Source organism: Saimiri boliviensis, chromosome 4, assembly GCF_048565385.1.
Source record: "Saimiri boliviensis isolate mSaiBol1 chromosome 4, mSaiBol1.pri, whole genome shotgun sequence".
Classification (NCBI taxonomy): Eukaryota; Metazoa; Chordata; class Mammalia; order Primates; family Cebidae; genus Saimiri; species Saimiri boliviensis.
The window spans coordinates 154,299,961-154,327,617 of record NC_133452.1 but is presented as its reverse complement, the minus strand read 5'-3'; the positions used below and the strand labels follow the sequence as shown (position 1 = coordinate 154,327,617).

General features: G+C 47.4%; 1 protein-coding gene across 1 annotated transcript in view; it reads right to left on the bottom strand.

Annotated features, from left to right (window-relative positions):
- Nucleotides 1–26,493, bottom strand: part of GMPR (guanosine monophosphate reductase) — a 73,370-nt gene extending 46,877 nt beyond the window's left edge. Inside the window, exons 1-3 of the mRNA XM_003927327.4 lie at nucleotides 26,203–26,493; nucleotides 6,812–6,931; nucleotides 3,131–3,214 (exon numbers count right to left, since the gene is read on the bottom strand). Coding sequence (XP_003927376.1) covers nucleotides 3,131–3,214; nucleotides 6,812–6,931; nucleotides 26,203–26,289 — 291 coding nt within the window. The 5' untranslated portion in view covers nucleotides 26,290–26,493. The remainder of the gene's footprint in view (nucleotides 1–3,130; nucleotides 3,215–6,811; nucleotides 6,932–26,202) is intronic.
- Nucleotides 26,494–27,657: the final 1,164 nt, after the last annotated feature.

The following is a 27,657-nucleotide window of genomic DNA, read 5'->3' as shown; positions in this document are numbered from 1 at the left end:
CGGTCCGAGTCACAGGAGATCTAGTCTTTTAAAAGTGTGTGACCTCCCACCCGCTCTTTCTCTCTCTCTCCCACTTCGTCTTCCGCCATGATTGGAAGCTTCCCACGTCCTCCCCCAAAGCAGATGGTGGCGCTAGGCTTCCTGTACAGCCTGCAGAGCCATTAGCCAATTAGACCTCTTTTCTTTATAAATTACCCAATTTCAGGTATTTCTTTAAAACAATGTAAGACCAGCCCAATACAGCATGCACATCTCAGCCTGTTCACAGAACTGCAAATCTCTTTTCCTATTCAAGGAGTAAAACCTCCCAAGGTGTGAAAACAAGCCTGACATGACTGTTGACAATCGCACTTCTACACGTTTAAGTCTGAGGCCACCACGCCCGCTACTGTAACACCCTCATCCCTTAACTTCCACCAGTGCCCTCTAAGCTCACACATCTCCCTTCTTTGAACATCTACCCTTTGGAAAAGGACTTATTTTCACTAATGTATGCCTTACTGAGACTAAGACATGGACTGTTTATATTTTAACTCTTATCTCTATACCCTGGGGCACATGAGTGACATTATCTTAATATCCTTTATGTTATCCCCCACAAATCGTAACGATGGAGCTGCAGCCCACGGCTGAGTGTGAGCTGATGGGTAAATGACACATTTACTCCAGCCTCCTCTGTGCATTCACGCCTGGGCCTCGTGGTTCACAGCGCTGCCCTGCGCTGGCCCAATCCACACACCCACTCCCCCTCCCACTAGAGCTCTGCTTTTTCATCTGACTTCATTTCTGTTAAACTACACTATATGGAACTTGAGATTGGTTGCCTTCTCTCACTGCTACTAAGTTTTTAACACGATCCCTTTTGAATTCACCTTTTATTTGGAGGCGGGGCAGTGAGCTTACTAGTCCAGGTATCACACTTGGTAATGAAGGCCACTGTTCCAGTTAAGGATACATTGCCAAAAATTCCCTTAAAGAAGTTGGAGGGAAGCCAGGTGCAGTGGCTCATGCCTATAATCCCAGCACTTTGGGAGGCTGAGGGTGGATCATTTGAGGTCAGTTTGAGACCAGCTTGGCCAACGTGGTGAAACCTCGTCTCTACTAAAAATAGAAAAAATGAGCAGAGTGGGGTGGCACACGCCTGTAATCCCAGCTACTCAGGAGGCTGAGGCAGGAAAATCCCTTGAACCCAGGAGGTAGAGGTTGCAGGGAGCCGAGATCACGCCATTGCACTCCAGTCTGGGTAGCAAGAGCAAAACTCTTCCTCAAAAATAAATAAAAGAAGTTGGAGGGAGGTCTAAGCAAAAGAAAAAAAGGAAATCATTATTCTCTAATTTACTATAGGGAAAAACAGAAGAAAGTGAAAACAAGCATAATTCACTTGAACACAATATGGCAAAAACAAAGGACTTCCTACTGAGTCAGAATGATTTTATCTCCAAAACCACTTTTTCACTCATCAAAATCCACACACAAATTAAAGCACAGACAGTAACCACCACCACCAAAAGCCAGTGAGACCTTGAAAACAGTACGACCTGAAGTCATTTTCCCATCATAAATCATCTGATCAGCAGGGAGCGGCTCTAAGCCAGGGAGACCTGTCTGTGGCTTCAGCTCAGAACCCCCAAATGTGGAGGGAGGAAACGCAGGCGTGTTGTGGTAGGGCCTTTTGTTGCTTTTGAAACGCTTGGGTTTTTAACAGCTTTTAACCCAGCCATTCAACACACACGGTTCACTGATTTTTAGTATATTTAGAGTTCTGTAACCGTCATGATCGATTTCATAACATTTTCATAAACCTCCTAAAGAAAGTCCCATACTCCTTAACCACACTCCCCCCCCGCCCACTTCCTCAGCACCTCAGGCCGCTAATCCATTTTATGACTTAGATTTGCCTATTCTGGACATTTCCTATAAATAAGATAGTAGATGCGTCTGGCCTTTGCATCTGGCCTTTTCCTTTTGCGAGACAAGAGTTTCGCTCTCATTGCCCAGGCTAGAGTGAAATCTCTGCTGCAAACTCCGCCTCCAGAATTCAAGCGGTTCTCCTGCCTCAGCCTCCCAAGTAGCTGGGATTACAGACCTGCACCACCTCGCCCGGCTAATTTTGTATTTTCAGTAGAGATGGGCTTTCTCCACGTTGGTCAGGCTGGTCTCGAACTCCTGACCTCAGGTTATCCGCCTGCCTCGGCTTCCAAAGTGCCTGGATTACAGGTGTGAGTCACTATGCCTGGCCAGGTCTGGCCTTTTCACTTAGTGAAATGTCCTCCAGGTCAATCCATCCTGTAGCCCATGTCAGACGTTCATTCCTTCTATGGCTGAACAATAGCCCATTGCATGGATATACCTTATTTTATGTGTCTTTCACCCACTAATACACATTTGGGTTGTGTCTACTTTTGAGCTATTATGAATAACACTGCTGTGAACATTCATGTACAAGTTTTTCTGTGGACATGTGTTAATTTCTGTTGCGTCTACACCTAGAAGTGGAATTGCTGGTTCACACGGTAACTCTTATGATTTACAGTTCTGAAGAAATGACAACTGTTTTCCAAAGCAGCTGCACCATTTCCCATTCCCAGCAGTGCGTAAGGGTTCCAATTTCCCCACATCTCAACAATTATTGTCTTTTTTTAAAATAGAGATGGGGGTCTCACTGTGTTGACCAGGCTAGCCTTGATCTCCTGGGTTCAAGCAATTCTCCTACCTTGGCCTTCCAAAGTCCTGAGATTACAGGCATGAGCCACCGTGTCTGGCTAATTATCTGTCTTTTTGATGACAGCGATCCTAGTGGAAACGTCATTTACCGAACTCTAAAACACCTTGTTAGACTCAGCAGCCCAAAGACTAGATCTACCTTGAAGTACCTGGCAGGAAACACAGGTCTTCCCCACGCTCTTGGGACATAACCGTTCCTCTTTCAAGAGAAAATGGACATTTCTTACAGATAAATCCTAGTATTTTAATAACACACTATGAAAACGAGTTTCCTCAGCAAATCCCTGGCACAGGACTGGAGAAACAGCCAACTCTTTATGTCTCTCTGCTACTGCCCGAAATCCTCTTGACAGCTCTGAAGATGTAGCTCCCCCGCAACACTGAACGGATCAGGCTGTAGTCCTACCTGCAGGCATTCTGGGTGATTAGCAGCAAAGAGCTTCCAGTCATCCAGGGAGTAATGCTTATGAATTGCTGTAAACATGGAGTGCTAGGAAACAAAACGGCACCATTACGATGAGAAGCCAAGTGCAAGCCCCCCACTTCCTCCATCTGGAGGTGGTAATCCCACCAGACAAAGGCATCAGTGTTCCTGCCATTCATGCTTGATTTGCTTTGTATATGCTCCTAGCAGCCAAAACCAGACAAAGGTACAACCACTGAAATCACAAAACCCTGTTTCCCATTCTAATCTGATTAGACAATACTGCATTTAGGACCAGGGAGGCTCTGCCAGTCAGGGAGGAGAGGTATCAAAGAATTCTCAGAACCCTGCCCAGCCCACCCAGGCTCCCACCCACACCTGCGTTAGGTCAAAAGCCGCACAGGTGGTCCAAAGAGAGACACAAGCAGCAGGTCCGCTGCCCAGGAGAAGGGCCATCCTAACACAAACTTCTTCTTAGCCAACCCTGAAGAACCTGACCTGATACCGGAAAGCTTTCTTTTGTATTCACAATCTGAACACTTCGCTAAAAGGTAAATCCATCGGGCAGTTGGTATTCCTGAGGGTGGGAATTATATCAAGTGTAACCCTCAATCTGCGATACTGCTCCTGCATTTGTGGCAGTCTTTCCCACCTATCATTTCATTTAGTTTTTGGAACAACTTTGAACAGTATTGTTATGATTACTTGAGACGGAGTCTTACTCTGTCATCCAGGCTGGAATGCAGCGGCATGATCTTGGCTCACCGCAACCTCCGTCTCCTGGGTTCAAGTAATTCTCCTACCTCAGCCTCCCGAGTAGCTGAGATTACAGGCACCTGCCACCACGCACAGCTAATGTTTGCAGTTTTATTAGAGATGGGGTTACACCACGTTGGCCAGGCTGCTCTCGAACTCCTGACCTCAGGTACGGGATCATGCCTGTAATCCCAGCACTTTAAAAGGCCAACGCAGGAGGACTGCTTAAGCCCAGGAGCTCGAGACCAGCCTGGCAACATGGCAAGACCCCATGTCTATTTAAAAAACAAGAAACATTCAAACTTACAAAATTTGCTGGGCATGGTGTCACACACTTGTAATCCTAGCACTTTAGGATGACGAGACGGGTGGATCGCCTGCGGTCAGGAGTTCGAGACCAGCCTAACATGGTGAAACCTCATCTCTATTAAATACAAAAAGTTAGCTGGGAAGGATGATGCACACCTGTAATCTGAGCTACTCAGGAGGCTGAGGCAGGAGAATCACTTGAACCCAGGAGGTTGAGCTTGCAGTGAGCCAAGATGGTGCGATTGCACTCCAGACTGGGCGTACCTGAGGTCAGGAGTTCGAGAGCAGCCTGGCCAACATGGTGTAACCCCATCTCTAATAAAAATGCAAAACCAGAGTAAAACTCCATCTCAAAAAAAAAAAAAAAAAAAAAAAGCTTACAAAATTTAACAACTGCACAGCCAGGAAGAGACAGAGGCCAGAGTCAAACTCGGCTCTAACTACAGAGATCCGACACCCTACCCTGTATGGAACAGAAGCCTCCCACCTAACTTCTCTGGGCTGCCTGTGCTCCATCTACAGCTTCTCATTCTCAACTTCTATGACTTTCGTAACTTGCACCAGCTCCGTGGATCCTAGAAACAGGAAATTCACAGCAGCCAGCCACGGTTAGCTACACCAGTCTACGCTATCCCATTAGCAGGGAGACTTCCTAGGAAAATCGGAAGAGCACAGCAAGTTCTAGATTTTTCCTGGATTATAATCTATTACCTGAATTAATCAGACTTGATTGTTCCCTGGTTCCCCTTGCTTTTTTCACTAACACATGATTCATTAGTAGCAATGGCTGATGACAGAACAGAGCACGGAAAGGGTAAGGAGAAAAAAATACCAGTTCCTTAGCAATTAATTTATTAGCCTCTGGCCCAATGCTCAGTAGGGGCTGAGGTCTGACAAAAGACACCAATGATCATGGAGTTGGGCCGACCACCTCTATTCCATTTTTGGAGCTCATAATTTATTTGAGAATCTTTTCCTTCGAATCACTGGCTAATAATGAATCTCAGCATCTCCTGTGGTTAGACTTGCTGCCCACAGTGAGAAACACTCCAAACTAATTGGATTTATTTTTTCACTTGGCAGGTATTATCCGCAGGAGAGACAGAACCCCTGAGTGCAGCAGACATTCCACACCGCGGATGCAGAAGGCGCTCTGCACCTCACCCATAAAGCTCTTCTCTTGCCCACCAACGGGGTTTCCTTTGTTTTTCCCAAAGCCAGGACACTCTCTTTAATTTAATTTTAACCAACAATACTTCTCAGATTAATCTACGCAATGAATTTTTTTTTTTTTTTTGAGACAGGGTCTTGCTCTGTCACCCAGGCTGGAATGCAATGGCGCAATCTTAGCTCACTGCAACTTACGCCTCCCAGCTCAAGTGATCCTCCCACCTCAGCTTCCTGAATAGCTAGGACCACAGGCTCAAACCGCCACACCCGGGCAATTTTTGTATTTTTTTGTAGAGAGGAGGCTTCACCATGTTGCCCAATCTGGTCTTGAACTCCTGAGCTCAAGCAATAAACCCGCCTTCACCTCTCCAAATCCTGGGATCACAGGTGTGAGCCACTGTGCCCAGCCAAAGTCAGGACACTAGCTACCCTCTTCACAGAAAATTAGGCCGGTGTAGTTGGCTGAAACAGACCTTGAGATTGTACTATGATCTGTCCCTTTAAGTTGAGAGATAAGTTCCTTAAATTCTAGAGTCAGTTTGGGTTGGAATCCCGATTTTCTCTGTATATATCTGGCTAAGGGCCTAGGGCAAGTTACCTACCCCACCTCTCTCTGCCTCAGTTTCCTCATCTGTAAAAGGAACCTATCTTGTTGAGTTGTGTCAAGAAATAAGAGATACAGGCCAAAAAAAAAAAAAAAATAGATACAGGCCAGGCATGATAGCTCAAGCCTGTAATCCCAGCACTTTGGAAGGCTGAGGCAGGCGGCTCACTTGAGATCAGGAGTTCAAGGCCAGCCTGGCCAATGTGGTGAAACCCCATCTCTACTAAAAATACAAAAATTCGTCAGGCATGGTGGCAAGCACCTGTAGTCCTAGCTACTTGGGAGGCTGAGGGAGAAGAATCATTTGAACCAGAGAGTGGATGTTGCAGTGAGCCAAGATCACGCCACTGCATTCCAGCCTGGGTGAAACAGCAAGACTCTGTCTCAAAAAAAAAAAAAAAAAAATTAAGAGATACATTATGTGCAGTGTTCCGCACATAAGCGCCCGATACATGTATTCGGCATAATTATACAGTAAATGCTGCAGCACAGACAGCATGCGGAACAGCTCTGCCTTCATTTTAAAGGGACTGTCACTTTTCTGCAATGTGGCACTCTTCATGTTGTCTAGCTTCTCTCTGTCTCTCTAATTTGCAAAACCATCACTGTCTCTTTCAGAGAAGCCATGAATTCAGATCTAGAACACATCTCACTGAACACAATGCCCAGACATGGTCCACTTTCTGACTCACGGGGGAGACAGAGGATGACTCAGAGCGTCTCACATTTCTACTCTTCCCTGCGTCTGAATAAAGCCAGAGTGGGCTCCTGATAACCTGTCCATGTTGAGAGCAGCAAAGGGAAAAAATAGCCTACTGCCTCACCTGTGACATCACAGCTGCCATCTCGAACGTGCCCACGGTGTCCATGTTGGCCACGATGATGGGAATCCCTGAGTAAGTCTGCTTTGAATTTCGAAACGTGAAGGTGCGTTCAAGATCCACCTGTTGGCAAAACACACACACACACACACACACACACACACACACACACACACAGGGAAAGAAATGAGTGCTTTGCTCTTATATGAAATGTACAGAATTTCTGGAGTTTGGAGTAAGTAGGAAAAATACGAAGGTCCCTGGGCGCTCTTAGGGGTCAAAGACAGGTATTCCAAAGACACTGGAGCCCCCAAGGAGACCAGGTAACACGCTGGATCCAGGTGCAAAAGCTGAAATGGGCTCCTCACCCTCCTTGATCAAGCACCAGTAGAAAGCACTAGAAATTCCACCATCGAGACTAGCCCGAGGATCGGAAGCTCTCTCCTCCTCTCCCAGCCTCTCCAATCCCACGTCTTCTGTCCACATCCCGGAAAACCCACATATGAGTTATTTTCTCCCCACCTCCCAAGCCTGGAGAAACCACTCCCCTCCTAGGAGCATCTGCCCCACTCTTCCTTGCCAACCACTGCCCTCTTCCTGAGCAGTCCCCACCACTTCTTACCTTTCCCCTAGAGCCATCCTCTGAAGTCCCCCTGCGGTGAGCGCCACACCCTTATCCCCTGGCCTTTCACCCTCCACAGCTGCTTTAATTATGAGGATCTTTCAAAAAGCTGGTGAAAAGTACACTGCAACCATATGTTCTCACGTATCAACACTTGTTCCTTTGATTTGCAAGGAGCTGGAGGGTTGGGGGGCCCCAGTTCTCCTATAACTTCAACATCAGGGCACGTAGGACTAACCTTGCTATTGGCAATCCAGAACAGCAGCACAGACACAAGGGTGGGCTTGGCAGAAGTCACGTGCTAGACAAAGCCAGGCCCTCACCAAGAGCTAGCAGAGTCCAAATCACGTCTCTGACCCAGGGCAGGTGCCAGCCTGTCTGCCCACTCACCATCCTCGGCCTGCTCTTATCCCAGGAAGGCTACCTCCTACAGGCTCCATTTCTCAAGTTCCTTTCTGGCTGGGATTGGCCAACAGAGGACTCTGGGTGGGAAACTGGAGGACGGTGGCAGGGAGGGGTGGGGAGACACCAGAGTAGCTCTCTCAGAACCCCTCTGCATGAGGCAGCTCCTCCAGAGCGGCTCTGCTGCCCCCAGGCCTGGAGCCACTGACCAGAGAGGCCCACATGTTCCTTGTTCCAGCTTTTCCTAAGGAGCACAGTCCCCTCCAGGGCTCCAGAACACCGCCTTCTCCCTCTGACCCTCACTCTGGGGTGGGGGTGGCTTCTTGCTGCTACTGATCTCTGGGGTACCTCAATATCCTCAGCTATGTGAGGATGCCCTGAATTCAATTCCATGTTTTCAACAGTCAGCACTCTTTGTTTCTCTGGCTGGACTCAGATGGACGCAGAACACATTAGAGGTGGGTGATTCCCCAAGGGGAACCAGCCAGAGGAACACAGGTGGGAACCTAATGCTTCTGAAGTAATTGAGACCTACATTCACCCTGGCTTCATGAATTACACCGGCAAGAGTCAGTTTCCTTCCTTTCTTTCCTTCTCTCCCCCTCTCTCTTTCTTTCTGAGATGGAATCTCACTCTGTGGCCCAGGTTGGAGTGCAGTGGCATGACCTTGGCTCACTGCTACCTCTGCTGCCCAGGTTGAAGCGATTCTCCTGCCTCAGCCTCCTCAGTAGCTGGGATTACAGGCACCCACGACCATGCCCAGCTAATTTTTGTATTTTTAGTAGAGACAGGGTTTCACCATCTTGGTCAGGCTGGTCTTGAACTCTTGACCTTGTGATCCACCTGCCTCGGCCTCCCATAGGACTAAGATTACAGGTGTGAGCCAAGGCGCCCAGGCGGCAAGAGTCGTTTTCTGCCAGTGTTTACCGAGACACTTCTCTTATTTTTTTTTCACTTAAGACCACGTTCACTTTGCAATCAGCATGAAGTCAGAAAACACCATGGACGGCTCAGGCCCTTTAGCCTTTTCATTTCTCTTGCTTCTCAACACAGGGTTCTGTGTCCAGAAAGTGTCCTGGGTGAGTGATGTCATAAACATAGTGCACCGGCCTCACACAGCCACCAATGAGGGAACATGAGATGCGGTAAGGGCACAAACCGGCCCATCTCCACTCCCTTCCTGACGACTCTGGGTCCTACTTCAGTGGAGCATGTGATGGCAGCATTCTGAAAGAACCCACTGCAACCCTGCGTGCGGCTAATGGCCCTCTATCATTTGGCTTCGCAGGCTTGAAACAATCAGAATTCCTTGGTCTCAAATTACTCTTCTATCCTCTAACAGGCACAGGGCTAGCAGCCACACTGCGCCCGGCTGCGATCACAACGGGTTTTTCTTGGCACTCCAAAACCTATCAGCAGGACACAAAACACAGAGCTCTTCACGGAAAAGGGCAGCCTTCACAGGACACTCTTGCCCTCATTTCCAGTCCTTTTCATGAGGTAGCTCTTTGCCGTCGTTAATTCTAAGAATGAGAAATAAAATGGTCTTCCCCAACTTTATCCACCCAGACACACACACATAAATAACCCAGACCAGTTGTTCACTACCAGAGATAAACATTTTAATTATTTCAGCCTCGCAGGAACACGTGGCACTCACTCTGGCACAGCCAGCCAATACGCCAAATATAGATCTGATTCCCTCAGCCTGACCTGAAAGGGAACATGAAGGAACAAAAACCCCACCCCAAACCCCCCACACACATCTCTGCTGCTCTCTAACAGGCCTTCATTAAAGCCAGTCCTGCCACCCAACATGTCAGGGGTTCAAAGGTGCATGTGCGCCAGCGTGGTGGCTCACACCCGTAATCCCTGTGCCTTGGGAGGCCGAGGCAGGCAGATCACTTGAGCTCAAGCATTCAAGACCAGCCTGGTCAACATGGTGAAACCCCGTCTCTATGCAAAATATAAAAAACTAGCGAGGCTTCGGTGGCTACAGACAGCACCGAATAATGCAATTCTTTTTTTTTTTTTTAGATGCGGTTTTGCTCTTGTTGCCCAGGCTGGAGTAAATGGCGTGATCTCAGCTACTCAGGAAACTGAAGTGGGAGGACTGACTGAGCCTGGGAGGTGGAGGCTGCAGGGAGCCACGATCATGCCATTGCATGCCAGCCTGAGTGACAGCGTGAGACCTTGTCTCAAAAAAGTAAACAAGTAACAGAGGCCCACCTACCACATTCCTAAATAATTCAAGGTGATCAGTCCAACGAACAAATGGCTACTTATAAAATAGGTTCTAACTTCCTGTCCTTAAAAAAAAAAAAAAAAAAAAAAATTTCATTCACAACCAAACGGTTACATAAAATAGGTTCTAGCCTCCCACCCTAAGAAAACAACTTCATTCACAATCAGAAAGGCAGCAGGACATGGCAGCGGGGAGCCGGTCCTGGCCCAGTCCACCCCTCTTCCCTTCTCGCCCCAATCCTTATGTGTACAAGAGAAACAGCCCCCCACCCTCAGTCTGCAAATGAAGCTCTGTGCATACCACCTACCTACCCACCAACACTGCCGCGTGCCCACTCTCTGGGCTGGAGGGGAGCACGCCAGTATCATGCGTGGCCCTTGGAACACCCCAGCGCAAGAGGCCCATGCAGGCCGTAGAATCAGCTCAGAGTCACTTGGGGAAGGATATCCAGGATCCTGAGTACCTGGAGCATGGCCTAAGGAACAGCATAGCCCACAGGCCCTACCCAGTGAAGAGGGATGGCATTAGAGGACAGACATGGGACCCAGGACAGGGGATTCTTTTCCTAGATCTACAGACAGCACCGAGTAATGCAGTTTTTTTTTTTTTTTTTTTTTAGATGCAGTTTTGCTCTTGTTGCCCAGGCTGGAGTAAATGGCGTGATCTCAGCTCACCACGACCTCCGCCTCCCAGCTTCAAGTCCTTCTCCTGCTTCAGCCTCCCGAGTAGCTGGGATCATGGGCATGGGCCACCACGCCCAGCTAATTTTTGTATTTTTAGTGGACACGGGGTTTCTCCATGTTGGTCAGGCTGGTCTCAAACTCTTGACCTCAGGTGATTCGCCCGCCTCGGCCTCCCAAAATGCTTGAATTACCGGCGTGAGCCACTGCGCCCAGCTCAGCAATTCTTTTATGTTGTATTTTACTATATAATCTATTCCATAGTTTGCTCATTATCTGTCTCACCTGTCTGAGTACAGGGACAATGTCTTCCAACTTTGTAGTCCTAGTGGGGCTCAAAAAGCATGGGCTAAACTAATGCACAGCTAAAAGGTAAGAAGAATACTATGTTCTGGGCCCCAGCCTTTTGCAGTGTTTGGTGGCTCCAGTCCAGACCTTTGAATGTGGATCCAAGCCCCGGAAGCTCACCATCAGTTGTCAGGCTCGTGAGAAGCTCATGCCCAGCTGCAGTGCTACCAGCAAGAGCAGGGTTCCACAAACGGAAAGGGCTTCAGAGGCTGGTACAGCACACCCGGGTGCACATCAGAATCCTCTTAGAAGTGATTCCATTCATTTCTTTTCCTATGTTTCCAATTAATCATTTCTTCACTACTTTTGGGAACGACACGGGATAGTGGGCTCTGTCAGAGTAGGGAGATAGCTAGACATGGGCAGGAGGGGAGCTCCCGGGAAAGGGAAAGTCTAGAAGGCTCACCTGGAGGGAACACCAGAAATTCACATATTAGTAGCAACTCTAATGCTGGAGTGGCTGGGAGCTTGTCAGTCTTGGGTAGGATGAAGAAGAGGCACCTATGCAGAAAGAAACACCCTAGAACTCCACTTAAGATGCCCCAATCATCGTTCACTCTGCAATTAAAATGTCAGAATATGGCTAGCTACATGCCGATAAGGACAAAGGGGGCATTCTTAAGAGAAACTGGCACCGTAAGTGCAGATTAGGGCAGAGAAGGACATTCAAAAGAGATAGGCAGGCCCAGGAGGTACAGACGTGACCGCTGTGGATCTTCCTGGGGGCAGGAAGGAGCCAGCCCCAACAGTAGCTTTGGATTGATCCCTGCCCATGTGCCTTATCCAGCAGTGAGGAGGTTCCACGAGCCTAAGAGGGGCATGTTGGGGACCTAAGGCAGGAGCAGAAAAACCAGACAACGAAAACAGGGGCGGAGACTTGAGACAGAGGCAGGAATGTGAAGAAGCCCAAAATAAAATTCCCTGCATAGGAATCTTGGGCTGTTTTCCTGCGTGATCAGCCCGCTCCTCCCTTAAGGCCTACTTTTTCTACAATAAGCTCTTTACCCTGTATTTATTTTCAGTGAAGTTATCTGCCATCTTTGTACTGCCTCTTGGTGAAAATCTTTATTCCACGTTAGACAAGAACTGGGACATCTGCTCACTCCAGTAATAGCTCCGTTTCAGCTCGTATTTCCAGAACTGTGGGTGCTGAATAAGTGGCGCTCTGAATTTAAGTGGCGCAGAAGGAGGTCAGCGGGGGGCGCCAGCTGTCACACCGGGGGCAGGAAGGCCCTGCAGTGTCCCAGCTGCCAGCAGGGGCTGTGCCGCCACTACCCTGTGAGCAGGAGAACCCTGCAGTGTCCCAAGCTGCCAGCAGGGTGTGTGCTGCCACTACACTGTGAGTAGGAGAGCCCTGCAGTGTTCCTAGCTGCCAGAGGTGGCACACCATGAGCAAGAGGACCCTGCAGTCTGGTTCCCAGCACAGGGCGTGCTGCCATGGCACTGAGCAAGAGGGCCTTGCAGTGCCCCGAGTGGACAGCAGGGGGTGTGCCGCCACTAGACCACGAGCAAGAGGATCCTGCATTGCCGTGGTTGCCAGCAGGGGCTGTGCTGCCACTACACTGTGAGTAAGAGGGCCCTGCAAGTGCCCCAACCACCAGCAACAGATGCCATCACCACAGTGTAAGAGAGCTCTGCATTGCATTGACCCTAGCAGCCAGCAGGGGGCGCCCGAGCCCGCTTTTTCAGATCCCTGAGGTTCCGTGCCTGGTGTGCGTGGCGTCACAGCGCCGGCAGCGGTCTGCGGAGTTGCGTTCTACTCGGTACACACCTGGGTGGCACTGCGAGGGCAGAGCTGCGACATCCTCAGCACAGAACCCAGGGCGGGGTTCGGGGGGGGGGGCACCTCGAGGGCGGAGCTGCATTCTCCTCAGCAAACCCGGCAGGAAAGCAAAGGCAGAGCAGCGTTCTCAGCGCAGACCTTGGGGGGCACTGCCTCACTTTGGGACAACTCCAGCCGCTTCCACAGTGAGTAAATCCTTCCCCTTTGCAGCCCTGATGGCTGAGGGTTAGAGACCGCTAAGAACGTCTCCGTGGAAGATGGCCGATTAGGAGCCGCTCTGGATTGCAGCTGCCAGCGAGAGTGCGGAGGGCGAGTGGACACTGCATTTCCAGATGGATTTTTATTGCCCACAGACCAAGAGATTCCCAAGCAGAGGAGCCCCACTGGTCGCCAGCACAGCTATTTTGGCTGGCGTGGCGGGTCTCCACACAAAAAACTCACCCGGGTCCAGGCGCCATTTCAGCTGGTGACTGGAGCTCCTGGGAGACAGACTCGCCCATTCAACTGATAAAAAGGGGACTGAAACAGGGAGCCAGGCCAGGAGATTCCTGGGTGAAAAAGTAACACGAATCTCCAGAGCGGCTGTTCAAGCCAGCGCAGTGGGTCACCGCACGGGAAATCACAGATTCCGGGTGCCTTTTCAACAGGCGACTGGAACACCTGGGAGACAAAGTCGCCCATTCAACTGATAAAAAGGGTACTGAAACGGAGCCAGACCAGGAGATTCTAGAGCAGAAAAGCACCATGAGCCTCCATCATGGCTGTTTCAGCCAGTGTAGCGGGTCTCTGCACAAAATCTCACACAAATCCCGGCACCTTTTCAACTGGCAACTGTAACGGCTGGGAGACAGAGTACCCCATTCAACTGAGAAAACACAAAGGCGGTCTGAGACAGGAAGCCAGGTGATCAGGCTTGGCCAGTCCCACCCCCACAAAATCCAGAAATCTGAAATGCTCTGGATTGAGAGTTTGACAGCAAGCACAGCTGAACCCAGGACAATCCAGCTCTGTGGAGGAGGGGCATCTGCCATCACCGAGGTGGCCCACCACTGACGAGGTGGCCTGCCATTACAGAGAGTCCACCATTACAGAGGAGGGCTGTCATTGCCAAGGCAGTTTTAACTACACCCCTATAAACAGGACTGCAGGGAAGTTCACACGGAAGCTGGGCGGAGCCCATGGCAGCTCAGCAACACCTCTACTGGCAGACTGTGACTAGGCTGCCTCCTTGCTGGGCAGGGCCGCCCTGAAAAAAGGCAGCAGCATGACAGAAACTTATAAATAAAACCCTACCTTCCCGTGACACAGCACCTGGGAATAAAAGGAGGTTATGAGTTCTGCTGCAACAGACTTACACATACCTGCCCAGCAGCACTAAATGGAATGGAGCTCACAGCTCAGCACCTGAGCTCCTATAAAGGACAGACTGTCTCCTCAAGCAGCTCCCTGATGCCCATATATCCAAAGAATCACCTCATAAAGGAGAGCTTAGACTGACATCTGATGGGTATCCTTCTGGGACAAAGATAGCAGAAGAGACTGGCAGCAACCCTTACTGATCTGCAGCCACTTGCAAGTGATTCCCCAGGCAAGCAGGGCCTGGAGTAGACCTCCAGCAGTCCTACAGCAGAGAGGCGTGACTATTAGAAGGAAAACTAAGAAACAGAAAGAAATAACTTGATCATCAACAAACTGGATGTCCACTCAGAAACCCCATCTGAAAGTCACCAACTATAAAGACCACAGGTAAATAAATCCACAAAGATGGGAAGAAACTAGCACAATAAGGATGAAAACACCCAAAACCAGAATGCCTCTCCTCCTCCAAGGGATCACAACTCCTCACCAGCAAGGGAACACGGCTGGATGGAGAATGACACTGATGGGTTGAACAGAAACAGGCTCCAGAAGGTGGGTAATAACAAACTTCTCTGAGCTACAAGAACATGTTCTAACCCACTGCAAAGCAACTAAGAACCTTGAAAAAAGTTTGATGAAATTCTAACGAGAATAAACAGCTTAGAGAGGAACATAAATGAATTGATGGAGCTGAAAAACACAGCATCAGAACTTCGGGAAGCATACACAAGTTTCAACAGCCAAATTGACCAAGCAGAAGAAAGGTTATCAGAGGTCCAAGATCAAATCAAAGAAATAAAATGAGAAGGCAAGATTAGAGAAACAGAGTAAAAAGAAACGAACAAAGCCTCCAAGAAATACGGGATTATGTGAAAAGACCTAATCTACGTTTGATAGGTGTACATGTATGTGGCGGAGACAATGAATCCAAGCTGGAAAATACTCCTCAGGATATTATCCAGGAAAATTTCCCCAACCTAGCAAGGCAGGCCAATATTCAAGTCCAGGAAATACAGAGAACACCACAAAGATATTCATCAAGAATAACAACCCCAAGGCACATAATCGTCAGATTCGCCAGGGTTGAAATGAAGGAGAAAATGCTAAGGGCAGCCAGAGAGAAAAGTCAGATTACCCACAAAGGGAAGCCCATCAGACTCACAGTGAATCTCTCTGTAGAAACCCTACAAGCCAGGAGAGGGTGAGGGCCAATATTCAACATCCTTAAAGAAAAGCAACCTAGAATTTCATATCCAGCCAAACTAAGTTTCATAAGCGAAGGAGAAATAAAATCCTTTACGAACAAGCAAGTACTCAGAGATTTCATCACCACCAGGCCAGCTTTACAAGAGCTCCTGAAAGAAGCACTAAACATAGAAAGGAACAACCAGTACCAGCCACATCAAAAACATACCAAATGGTAAAGAGCATCGACACAATGAAGAAACTGCATCAACTAACGGCAAAACAACCAGCTAGCATCAAAAAGGCAGGATCAAATTCACACATAACAATATTAACCTTAAATGTAAATGTGCTAAATGCCCCAATCAAAAGACAAAGACAGGCAAACTGTATAAAAAGTCAAAATCCATCGGTGTGCTGAATCCAGGAAACACATTTCACGTGCAAGGATACACAAAGCATCAAAATAAAGGGATGGAGGTAGATTTACCAAGCAAATAGAGAGCAAAAAAAAAGCAGGAGTTGCAATCCTAGTTTCTGATAAAATAGACTTTAAACCAACAAAGATCAAAAGAGACAAGGAAAGACGTTACACAATGGTAAAAGAATCAGTGCAACAAGAAGAGCTAACGATCCTAAATCTATACCCACTCAATACAGGAGCACCCAGATACATAAAGTTCTTAATGACCTACAAAGAGACTTAGACTCCCACACAATAATAGTGGGAGACTTTAACACTCCACTCAATATTAGACAGATCAACAACACAGAAAGTTGACAAGAATATCCAGGACTTGAACTCAGACCTGGACCAAGCAAACATAATAGACATTTACAGAACTCTCCATCCCAAATCCACAGAATATATATTCTTCTCAGCACCACACCACACCTGCTCTAAAACTGATGACATAATTGGAAGTAAATCACTCCTCAGCAAATGCAAAAGAATGGAAATAATAACAAACAGCCTCTCAGACCACAGTGCAATCAAGTTAGAACTCAGAATTCAGAAACTAAGAACCGCACAGCTTCATGGAAACTGAACTGGCTCTTGAATGTTGACTGGATAAACAATGAAATGAAGGCAGACATAAAGATGTTCTTTGAAACCAACAAGAATGAAGACACCACATACCAGAATCTCTGGGACACATTTAAAGCAGTGTCTAGAGGAAAACATATAGCAATAAATGCCCACAATGAGAAGTAAGGAAAGATCTAAAATCAACACCCTAGCATCAAAATTGAAAGAGCTAGAGGAGCAAGATAAAAAAAAGTCAAAACCTAGCAGAAGACAAGAAATACCCAAGATCAGAGCAGAACTGAAGGAGACAGAAACACAAAAAAAACCCTTCAAAAAAATTCAATAAATCCAGGAGCTGGTTTTTTGAAAAGATAAATAAAATAGACCACCAGCCAGATTAATAAAAAGGAAAAGAAAGAATAATCAAATAGATGCAATAAAAAATGATAAAGGGGATATCACCACAGAGTCCACAGAAATACAAATCACCATCAGAGATTATTACAAACAACTCTATGCACATAAACTAGTAAACCTGGAAGAAACAGATAAATTCCTGGACACTTGCACCCTCCCAAGCCTAAACCAGGAAGAAGCCAAAACCCTGAATAGACCAATAACAAGGGCTGAAGTTGAGGCAGCAATTAATAGCCTACCAACCAAAAAAAGTCCAGGTCCAGATGGGTTCACAGCCAAGTTCCACCAGACATACAAAGAGGAGCTGCTACCACTCCTTCTGAAACTATTCCAAACAATCTAAAAAGAAGGAATCCTTCCCAAATCATTTTATGAGACCAACATCATCATGATACCAAAATCCAGCAGAGACTCAACAAGAAAAGAAAACTTCAGGCCAATATCCATGATGAACATAGATGCAAAAATCTTCAATAAAACAGTGGCAAACTGATTGCAACAGCACATCAAAAAGCTTATCCACCATGATCAAGTAGGCTTCATCCCAGGGATGTAAGGCTGGTTCAACAAACACAAGTCCATAAACGTGATTCACCACATAAACAGAACCAAAGACAAAAACCGCATGATTATCTCAATAGATACAGAGAAGGCCTTTGACAAAATTCAACAGCCCTTTATGCTAAAAAGGCTCAATAAACTAGCTATTGATGGAACGTATCTCAAAATAATAAAAGCTATTTAAGACAAACCAACAGCCAATATCATATTGAATGGGCAAAAACTGGAAGCATTCCCTTTGAAATCTGGCACTAGACAAGGATGCCCTCTCTCACCACTCCTATTCAATATAGTATTGGAAGTTCTAGCCAGAGCTACCAGGCAAGAAAAAGAAATAAAGGGTATTCAATTAGGAAAGGAGAAAGTCAAACTGTCTATTTGCAGATGACATGATTGTATATTTAGATTGTAGATTAGTCTCAGCCCCAAATCTCCTGAAACTGGTAAGCAACTTCAGCAAAGTCTCAGGATATAAAAAATCAATGTGCAAAAATCACAAGCATTCCTATACACCAATAGCAGACGTAAAGACAGCCAAATCAAGAACAAACTGACATTCCCAATTGCTACAAAGAGAATAAAATACCTAGGAATACAACCAGCAAACAATGTTAAGGACGTCTTCAAGGAGAAGTACAAACCACTGCTGAAGGAAATAAGAGAAGACACTAACAGATGGAGAAACATTCCATGCTCATGGTTAGTAAAAATCAGTATCATGAAAATGGCCATACTGCCCAAAGTAATTTACAGATTCAGCACTATCCCCATCAAGCTACCAATGACCTTCTTCGCAGAACTGAAAAATACCACCTTAAACTTCATATGGAACCAAAAGAGAGCCCACATAGCCAAGTCAATTCTAAACAAAAAGAACAAAGCTGGAGGCATCACACTACCTGACTTCAAACTATACTACAAGGCTACAGTAATCAAAACAGCATGATACTGGTACTAAAAGAGAGATACAGACCAATGGAACAGAACAGAGGCCTCAGAGGCAACGCCACACATCTACAACCATCTGATCTTTGACAACGCTGACAAAAACAAGCAATGGGGAAAGGATTCCCTGTTTAATAAATGGTGTTGGGAAAACTGGCTAGCCATGTGCAGAAAGCAGAAACTGGGCCCCTTCCTGACAACTTACACTAAAATTAACTCCAGATTAAAGAATTCAACATAAGACCTAACACCATAAAAACCCTAGAAGAAAACCCAGGCAAAACCATTCAGGATATAAGCATAGGCAAGGACTTCATGACTAAAACACCAAAAGCATTGGCAACAGAAGCCAAAATAGACAAATGGGATCTAATCAAACTCCAGAGCTTCTGTGCAGCTAAGAAACAGTCATTAGAGTTAATCGGCAACCAACAGAATGGGAAAAAATTTCTGCAATCTAACCATCTGACACAGGGCTGATATCCAGAATCTACAAAGAACTAAAACAGATTTACAAGAAAAAAAAACATTCAAAATTGGGCAAAGGATATGAACAGACACTTTACAAAAGAAGACATACATGAGGCCAACAAACATGAAAAAATGCTCATCATCACTGGTCATTAGAGAAATGCAAATCAAAATTACGTTGAGATACCATCTCATACCAGTTAGAATGGCGATCATTAAAAAATCTGGAGACAGATGCTGGAGAGGATGTGGAGAAACAGGAACACTTTTACACTGTTGGTGGGAGTGTAAATTAGTTCAACCATTGTGGAAGACAGTGTGGCGATTCCTCAAGGACCTAGAAATAGAAATTCCATCTGACCCAGCAATCCCATTACTGGGTATATATCCAAAGGATTATAAATCGTTCTATTATAAGGACACACGCACATGAATGTTCATTGCAGCACTGTTTACAACAGCAAAGACTTGGAACCAACCCAAATGCCCGTCGATGATAGACTGTACAGGGAAAATGTGGCACATATACACTATGGAATACTATGCAGCCATAAAAAACAATGAGTTCGTGTCCTTTGTAGGGACACGGATGAACCTGGAAACCAGAATTCTCAGCAAACTGACACAAGAGCAGAAAATCAAACACCGCATGTTCTCACTCATAGGCAGGTGTTGAACAGTGAGAACACATGGACACAGGGAGGGGAGCATCACTCACTGAGGTCTGTGGTGGGGGGAAATAGGGGAGGTACGGGGGAGTGGGAGGTAGGGAGGGATAACATGGCAAGAAATGCCAGATATAGATGATGGAGAGGAAGGCAGCAAACCACATTGCCATGTATGTACCTATGCAACAATCTTGCATGTTCTTCACATGTACTCCAAAACTTAAAATGCAATTATATATATGTGTATATATATATATATATATACACATATATATACACGTATATATACTTATATACACACATATATATACACGTATATATACACATATATATACACACGTATATATATACATATATATACACACACGCGCACACACACACACACACACACACACGAACGTCTCTGTGTGGAAAACCGAACACCAAAAGCCTCTGAATCCTGCACACTGAGGTTCTCCCCATCCAAGGCCAGGTGGCCACAGGGCAAGGTCCACACCACGCCTCAAAACACAAATAGAGCGTTCCTAAGGCATATATGACATCCGAAATACGAATACAACACCCACAGTGCTCATGTAGAAAACGCCTGTAAATGCTAATGCAAAGCCTCAGTACAAAAATGTTAATATAAAATCCGCACTGGTACCCACGTGACCCTGCCAATACAGCGCTTTAAATAACACTGACATCAGTGCAAACATGGTTAGGGTGAGGGTTTAGGGGTTAGAATTTTAAGCAAAATAAATTAAAACCGTTATTTGAGCAAAGCAATGATTCATGAATCATGGCTGAAGCACCAGAACGGAAAACGGGGCTCGGGGCTAAGTGAGGTTTCTCCTTGGTGCCAGCTAGGTGACTGCATATTATGGGACGGTGTCCCCGGTGTCACCGGCCATACAGCCATCTGGCAGCTAGGCTTTTTGCCCTTGACTGTATTTGGTTTGTTAATTTGTCAGTTTAAATACCTCCAAGTTCGGTTTCCGTTTGCTTAGGGAAGACCTCAGGCTAGCGGCCTCCTCCTTTTTTGTTTTAACATGTCAAAACCATAATTCATTTTCACTTTATTTTCTTGGCATTAATAGAAGGAAATTCACCTTTTTGTTGTTATTCAGAAAGTCGGTTTAATCGGCAACCTATTTGTGATGGTGCATAAAATAATGTCTTTTAATCATTGGCATCTTAGATTAAATCAGGTATGTTCACCCTATTAAGCTTTGTTATTAAACCTTAACAGGAGTTGAGTTTCCTTCTTTTTCTCCTAGGCTTTAACCATTCAAAATACACTCAAGCCTCTCGTAATGATGTGCAAATTTTCTGAGAAATTTGTCTTTAGTCATTTCATCTTTGTCCGAACACCACAGAATGTCCTTATAAAACCTAGACGGGGTAGCCCACTGCACACGTACGTTATACGGCATAGCCTATTGCTCCCACGCTACAAACCTGTGTAGCACGTCTCTGTACTGAATGCTGTAGTCAACTGTCACACCATGGTGACTGTGGATTGTGATCCCAAAATATCTGAGGCAGGTCTCAGTCAATTTAGAAAGCTTATTTTGCCAAGGTTAAGGACATGCCCATGAAACAGCATCAGGAGGTCCTGATAACAGGTGCCCAGGGTGGTCAGGGTAGAGCTTGCTTTTATACATTATAGAGAGACATGAGACACTACTCAATATGTGTAGCATGTTCAGTCATTTGGTCCAGTAAGGCAGAACAATCAGAAGCAAGAAGTGGGGGTGCTTCCAGGTCGCAAGTAGGTAAGAGACAAAGGTTGCATTCTTTTGAATCCTTAATCAATACTCAGTGGAAACTGTGTATTATCTACTGAATACACGGTTTAGTCTGGCTCAGTGAATCTGCATTTTTACATATACAGTATGGCAGAGGAATGGCGCAATCTCAGCCCACCACAATCTCCGCCTCTGGGGTCCAAAGGATTCCCTTGCCTCAGCCTTCCCAGCAGCTGGTATTACAGGCATGCACCACCACGCCTAATTTTTGTATTTTAGTAGAGATGGGGTTTCTCCATGTTTGTCAGGCTGGTCTCAAACTCCCAACCTCAGGTGATCCGCCTGCTTTGGCTTCCCAAAGTGCTGGGATTACAGGCATAAGCCACCATGCCTGGCCAGGAAGCATATTTTTGATTCTGATATTGTCAACTGTTTTTCAGGCAGAACTTGCTTTCCTTGAAGCATTAAATACTGCTTTGATATTTTATTACAGAAATAAAGCACAGATCCCTTTTTATTATTATATTCATTACTAGCTATATCGACATCTAAATTTAGAAACATTCCAGAGTCTGGGCTTCCACACTCCAGCTGCCCCAAACTTCATCAATCACCACCTTTGTGTTGGAGACAATGTGTTTATTTGGAGCGTTTCCCTAGGTGATTCTAATGCCTTGATGACTCAGAACAATGCCAGTCAAACCCTTTAATTTTGCAAAGCAAAATTTACCAAGGCTGTTAAGGGTTGAATTATGTCTTCCCCCCAAAAATGCTCAAGTCCTAACCTCCAGTACCTGTAAATGTGACCTTATTTTAAAAATAGGGTCATTGCAAACAATCAAGTTCAGGTGAGGTCAAGAGCATGAGCCCTAGTCCAATATTACATATTCTTATGAAAAGAAGAAACTGCTGGGCGCAGTGGCTCACGCCTATAATCCCAGCACTTTGGGAGGCTGAGGTGCAGATCACCTGAGGTCAGGAGTTCAAGACCAACCTGACCAACATGGAGAAACCGTGTCTCTACCAAAAATACAAAATTAGCTGGGCGTGGTGGCACATGCCTGTAATCCCAGCTACTTGGGAGGCTGAGGCAGGAGAATCACTTGAACCCAAGAGGCAGAGGTCGCGGTGAGCCAAGATCTCACCATTGCACTCCAGCCTGGGCAACAAGAGCAAAACTCTGTCTCAAAAATAAGGATTTTCAAAAAGGAGAAATTTGGACACAGATATACTTATAGGGAGAGCCTCATGCAGAGATGAAAGCAGAGATTGGGACAACTGTCAGCAACCCAGCAGAAGCTGGGAGGAGGACAAGAAACAGATTCTCTCTCCCGCCCTCAGAAGCAATCAAACCTGCCGACATCTTGGTCTGGGACTGCTACCTTCCAGAACTCTAAGGTCATCAATTCTTGTGACTTAAGCCACCAAGTATGTGGTGCTCAGTTATTATAGCAGCCCCAGGAAACCAGCGTACAGGCAAAGGTTAAAAAAAAAAAAAAAAAAAAAAGTAATCAGTGACAGAGCTTGGACTAAAACACAGGGACCCTTCCTCCCAGCCATTCTGCCATGTTCTCATCCCCCTCAGACCAACCAGTAGCAGATGGTGAAAGCTAGACCAGAACTCCTCTCAATGGACTGCTGGGGAAAAAACTGCTATGAAGTTTTAAGCAGATCAAACATCTATTGCGTCTTCCCTGTCCTAAAGCAAAATGAGTAATTGGCTGCAATTCTCTTCAATGCCTGAAAATGCATTAGTAAGTTTTTTGGGGGGTTATTTTTAGTTTTTAATTATTATGGGCCGGGCACCGTGGCTCACGCCTATAATCCCAGCACTTTGAGAGGCCGAGGCAGGAGTTTGAGACCAGCCTGGCCAACATGGTGAAACCCTGTTTCTACTAAAAATATAAAAACTATCTGGGTATGGTGGGCGTCTGTAATCCCAGCTTCTTGGGAGCCTGAGGCAGGAGAATGGCTTGAACCCACAGGCGGAGGGTGCAGCAACTCATTATCACCCCACTGCATTCCAGCCTGGGTGACAGAGTGAGACTCTGTCTCAAAATAAATAAGTAAATTCTTACTAACTTAAGGACTAGGGTAGGATGTTAGAGCCAGAAATGGGTTCCAAGGAAGAAAACGGAGAATGCAGGCTCCCCAGTGTATCAGATGAAAACCAAGGTCTTGCCTCTATCCACAAACTTGTCACTTCTCAGAAAAAAGATTATCCAAATGTCCCTGCATGACCCTGTGGTGCTTTACTCTTCTGTGCCAGGGACTGGACATTTGAGAGATGAATGCCTCCCTGGAGAATCCAAGCTACAGCCACCTGGGCCACCGCTACCTGTATCCTTTGCCTCTCGGAGGTGACCTCAAATTCAACTCTTTCATGTTCATTTATGGGAGGCTGGTGGAAATGTCCTTGCAAGCGTAATGAAGTTCTAGGGGAGATAACTCACTCTCAGTTTCCTGCTTACAGCCTGATGATCCATCATCACCAGGCCTGGCTCTTAGCAAAACTGCCACGAGGATAAGTCTGTCTTCACCTGTCAAAACTCTCCTCCCCGAGCCAGACTCTACCCCCAGGGTGTATGTTCTCTTTCCTGGCTCCACACAAATCTGCTCTGTTAGGCTCAATGTCGGTCACCTACCGTTTAGTTTCTAATTTGCCTCCAGAAGTTACTTCTGCCAGGATGCACTCATTTTAAGTTTCTGATCGTACAAGGAAAAGTTTTTACCTGCCTAAGAAAACTTCAGGCATCAATAAGCAAACTGAGAAAACATGGAGAGGGTATTAGGGAGGCCTAACTAGACCCCTCAACGCCGCTGAGGCACGTAAAGTCAGATCACGGGGTGGCCAGCCAGGTAGCAGCTTCACGCACCGGGGAGCTAAACCATTATGGCAACCGGTTGGAAAGGCAAAGCTGTTTAACCTGAGTCTCCAGGCCCGCGGCTGGCAAACTCCCACAAACCTGAAAATAGGAAGAAGACTTCTCAAGGGCACTGAGTTCCCCCTGCAACGTGTACATGAAGATTGCAAAGGTGCCATCCCAAACTGGAACACTGGTGGTTACAATCTGCCCAAATTGTGAAGCCAAGTGTTGCATGACATTGTTGAATGATACACTATTCCCTGAGAAGGAGCAACTAATTCTATTACATAAATTTTGGTTTTAGAAACAGGGTCGTTCAGGCTGAAGGAAAGTGACGCCATCACAGCTCACCGTAACCTCCAGCTCCTGGGCTCAAGCCATCCTCCCGCCTCGGCCTTCCAAGTAATTGGGACTACAGGTGTCCACCACTGCCCTCATTTTTTAAATTTTTGTTGTAATCTCCAACTCCTGGGCTCAAGCGATCCTCTTGCCTAAGCCTTCCAAGTAGCTGGGACTACAGGTGTGCACAACTGCCCTGGCTAATTTTTAAAATTTTTGTAGAGCCAAGGTCTTGCTATGTTGCTGGGCTCCAGCAGTCCTTTCACCTCGACCTCCTATAGTGCTGGGGTTACAGGTGTGATCCACTGTGCCTGGCCCTATTACATTCATCTCCAATATTTTACCTTCTCAATATGTTTGCTGGTTCGAAAAACACATATACCTTTGTTTTGAATATCCAATTTGCTGAAAAGTTAAGTTTCTCTCTTCTAAATACATTTTTAATAAAGAATATTGAGGCCACCAAATTATTAGCTTATCTAGAATCCCCATATTTCATCTTGGTCTCGCTACAGCTCATGCTTCCAGAGGTCCAGGCCTGCCCTCCAAACTGTTTTGGTTCTAAGAGAGGCCCCTTCTCCAGCAGGGACAGGCACAGGGCCACCCCATCTGGGGCCATTAGCGTTCATCGTTCCTCCCCCACCTCCTCCAGTCGGGTTCCAGCCAGCCAATGCTGCTGCTTAGAGAAGGCGACTCGGTTCAGGCATTGGCTAACGCAGAGGCTTCCCCAGTCCAAGCCAGCCCTCAGCTGGCAGCCCCACGAACTGCAGTTAGGCCTGGCACTGGAGTGGGGAGCGGACTCCTCTGCTGAGGCAATTGATTTACAGTCTTGTTTGTGGAGCTGGGTGGCCGGAGCAGCGCAGGCTGGCCCAGCCTCCTCGTGTTTACTCCTTCAGCCGTGTCCAGTTTCCTCACCTTCCTCTCCAGCTCGCAGCAAAGCCAGTCACCAGCGCGCACCACCCCGGGGCACTCCGCCTTTCAGGGCCACTAGTTTATATCCTTCCCGGGCTGACCTCCCTTCCCCCAGCCCCAGGCTATTTCCAGTCCGGTCTCCACCTGCTCCTGAGGCTTTGAGTACCTCGAGGCAGAACCAGGGAAACGCCCGAGGCTTCCCGTTCGCCCCCCACCTGTCCCACCCCACAGCTCTCCGCTTCTCCAGGGCGAGGCTGGGACCGCGGGCTGTGTGTCCAGGACCGCAGCATCCCCAAGCCCCACTGCCAGCAAGGCTGCCCAACTCCGAAAGTTAAACCCTCAACTCGTGCCCTGGCTTCTCCTGGCTTTTCAGACGCGTTCGCCAAGTTCCACCGCTGGACCCAACGCGAAAGCAGCAGCCGTTCTCGGCGCTAGGAGACGCTGCCAGAAGCACCGGCGTCTGCAGTCGTTTTTCTCGTCCTCTCTTTCCCCTGCTCCAGTTTCCTGGTCTTGCTCTAAGCGCCCTCCATTCCTTCTACACCCATCGGACACTGGATGTCTGCCCCTCTGCGGTCGACTTTGTGAACTTCCCCTAGGCCACCCAACCGGACCGAACGCCTGGAAAATTGCACGGGCCGCCGCATCGCCGCCCTTAAAAAGACACCTCAGGTCCTGGCAGGTGGGGGACGGCGGAACGGGGGCGCAGCGCTCCAGCCTCCAACACCAAAGCAGGCCGGGGAACCCCGCGCCACCCGCTTCTGCCACCCGGGAAAAAAAAAAAAAAAAAAAAAATCCCAGCCCCACTGCGACTTCCCAACTGCCCCCACCTCGGCGCGGCTCTTGAGGCTGCTCCGCTTGGGTCGGAGCAGGACATCCTTGAAGTCGAGCTTGAGGTCCGCGTCTATGCGGGGCATGGCGCGGCGGCTCCGGGCTGCTGCTGCGGCGGTGGTGGTGGTGGTGGTGTTAGGGCGGCACGGCGGGCGCGGGGGCTGCTGTGCCGCGGCCGGGAGCTGGCGCGGGCCGGGCGCGCACGCCGCGCTCTTAAACCCGCCCGCCGACCCGCGGTCACGCTCCGCCCGCCCCGGGCGCCGCCTCCGCCCCGGGCAGGGGCTGCAAGGCAGGCTGGTTAAGGACACTCCGGCGGCTGTTTCCTCCTCTCCCCCGCCCCCCGCCTCCCCTGCCGGTGTACAGCACGTGGAGGTGACCGAATGGGGACGGGGGAGGGAAATGCGCACCGTCCTGTTTGTCCTCAAGGTCCCGATGGGGAGGGGACTATAGCGCGGGCCTGTCTTATCCAAGGGAAAAGGTCTCTTCCTGTGAGCTTTTACTGTATATTTTTGAGACAGAGCCTCCCTCTGTCGCCCAGGCTGGAGTGCAGTGGCGCTATCGCCGCTCATCGCAGCCTCGACCTCCTGGGCTCAAACGATTCTCCTTCCTCAGCCTCCCGAGCACAGGCACAAGCCTCCACACTCAGCTTATTTTTTAAATTATTTCCTGGGGGCGGGGGGTTTCACCATGTTGCCCAGGCTAGTGTCGAACTTCTGACCTCAGGTGATCCGCCTGCCTGGGCCTCCCAAAGTGTTGGGATTACAGGTGTGAGCCACTACGCCCGGCTGTTTTCTCGTTTCTTAAAATTCAAGCCTGGTGTGCTCACTCAGTGCTGAGGGGCATGCCTTTCACTTGCCAAAGAACCAGAAACCCCTGGGAGGTTGGATAGAATTAAGGAAAAGAGCATGGGCAATTAACTGTCTCGCTCCACTGGGTTTGTTGAGGCCATGATTCCCTTTGGACTTTTTGTTGTTGGTGTTAAGAGACAAGGTCTCACTGTCTGGATTTCAGGATCTTTGTTTAAGGAAAACAGAAGTAAGTCAAAGCAGATCCTGAGATTTGAGGAGCCTGAGTCCCCTCTGAGGGTTACCAGTGATGTGAGTTCATTAATTCACTTGTTGACCTCACTGAGCCTTTATTATACACTCGGAATGTGCTGCAGGGCTTCATGAACTCTCATTCACTCTCGGAACAACCCAATGAAGAAAGCCATTTCACAGAGAAGGAAAAACAGGGCTCCTATAAATGAAATAACTTGCCCAAGGCCGCAGAAAAATTAAACATAAATTTCTCAGTCCTTAAAACTTGCTACAACTCTTCACTGAAGCTGCTTTTATCCTGGGACATTTCTTTGCCTGAGTTCAAAACCTGGCTCTACCACTTTCTAGCTAGGTGACCTTTGGGGAGTCAATTTCTCTAAGCCTCGGTTTTCTCATAAAAGGGGTGGCGTGGGA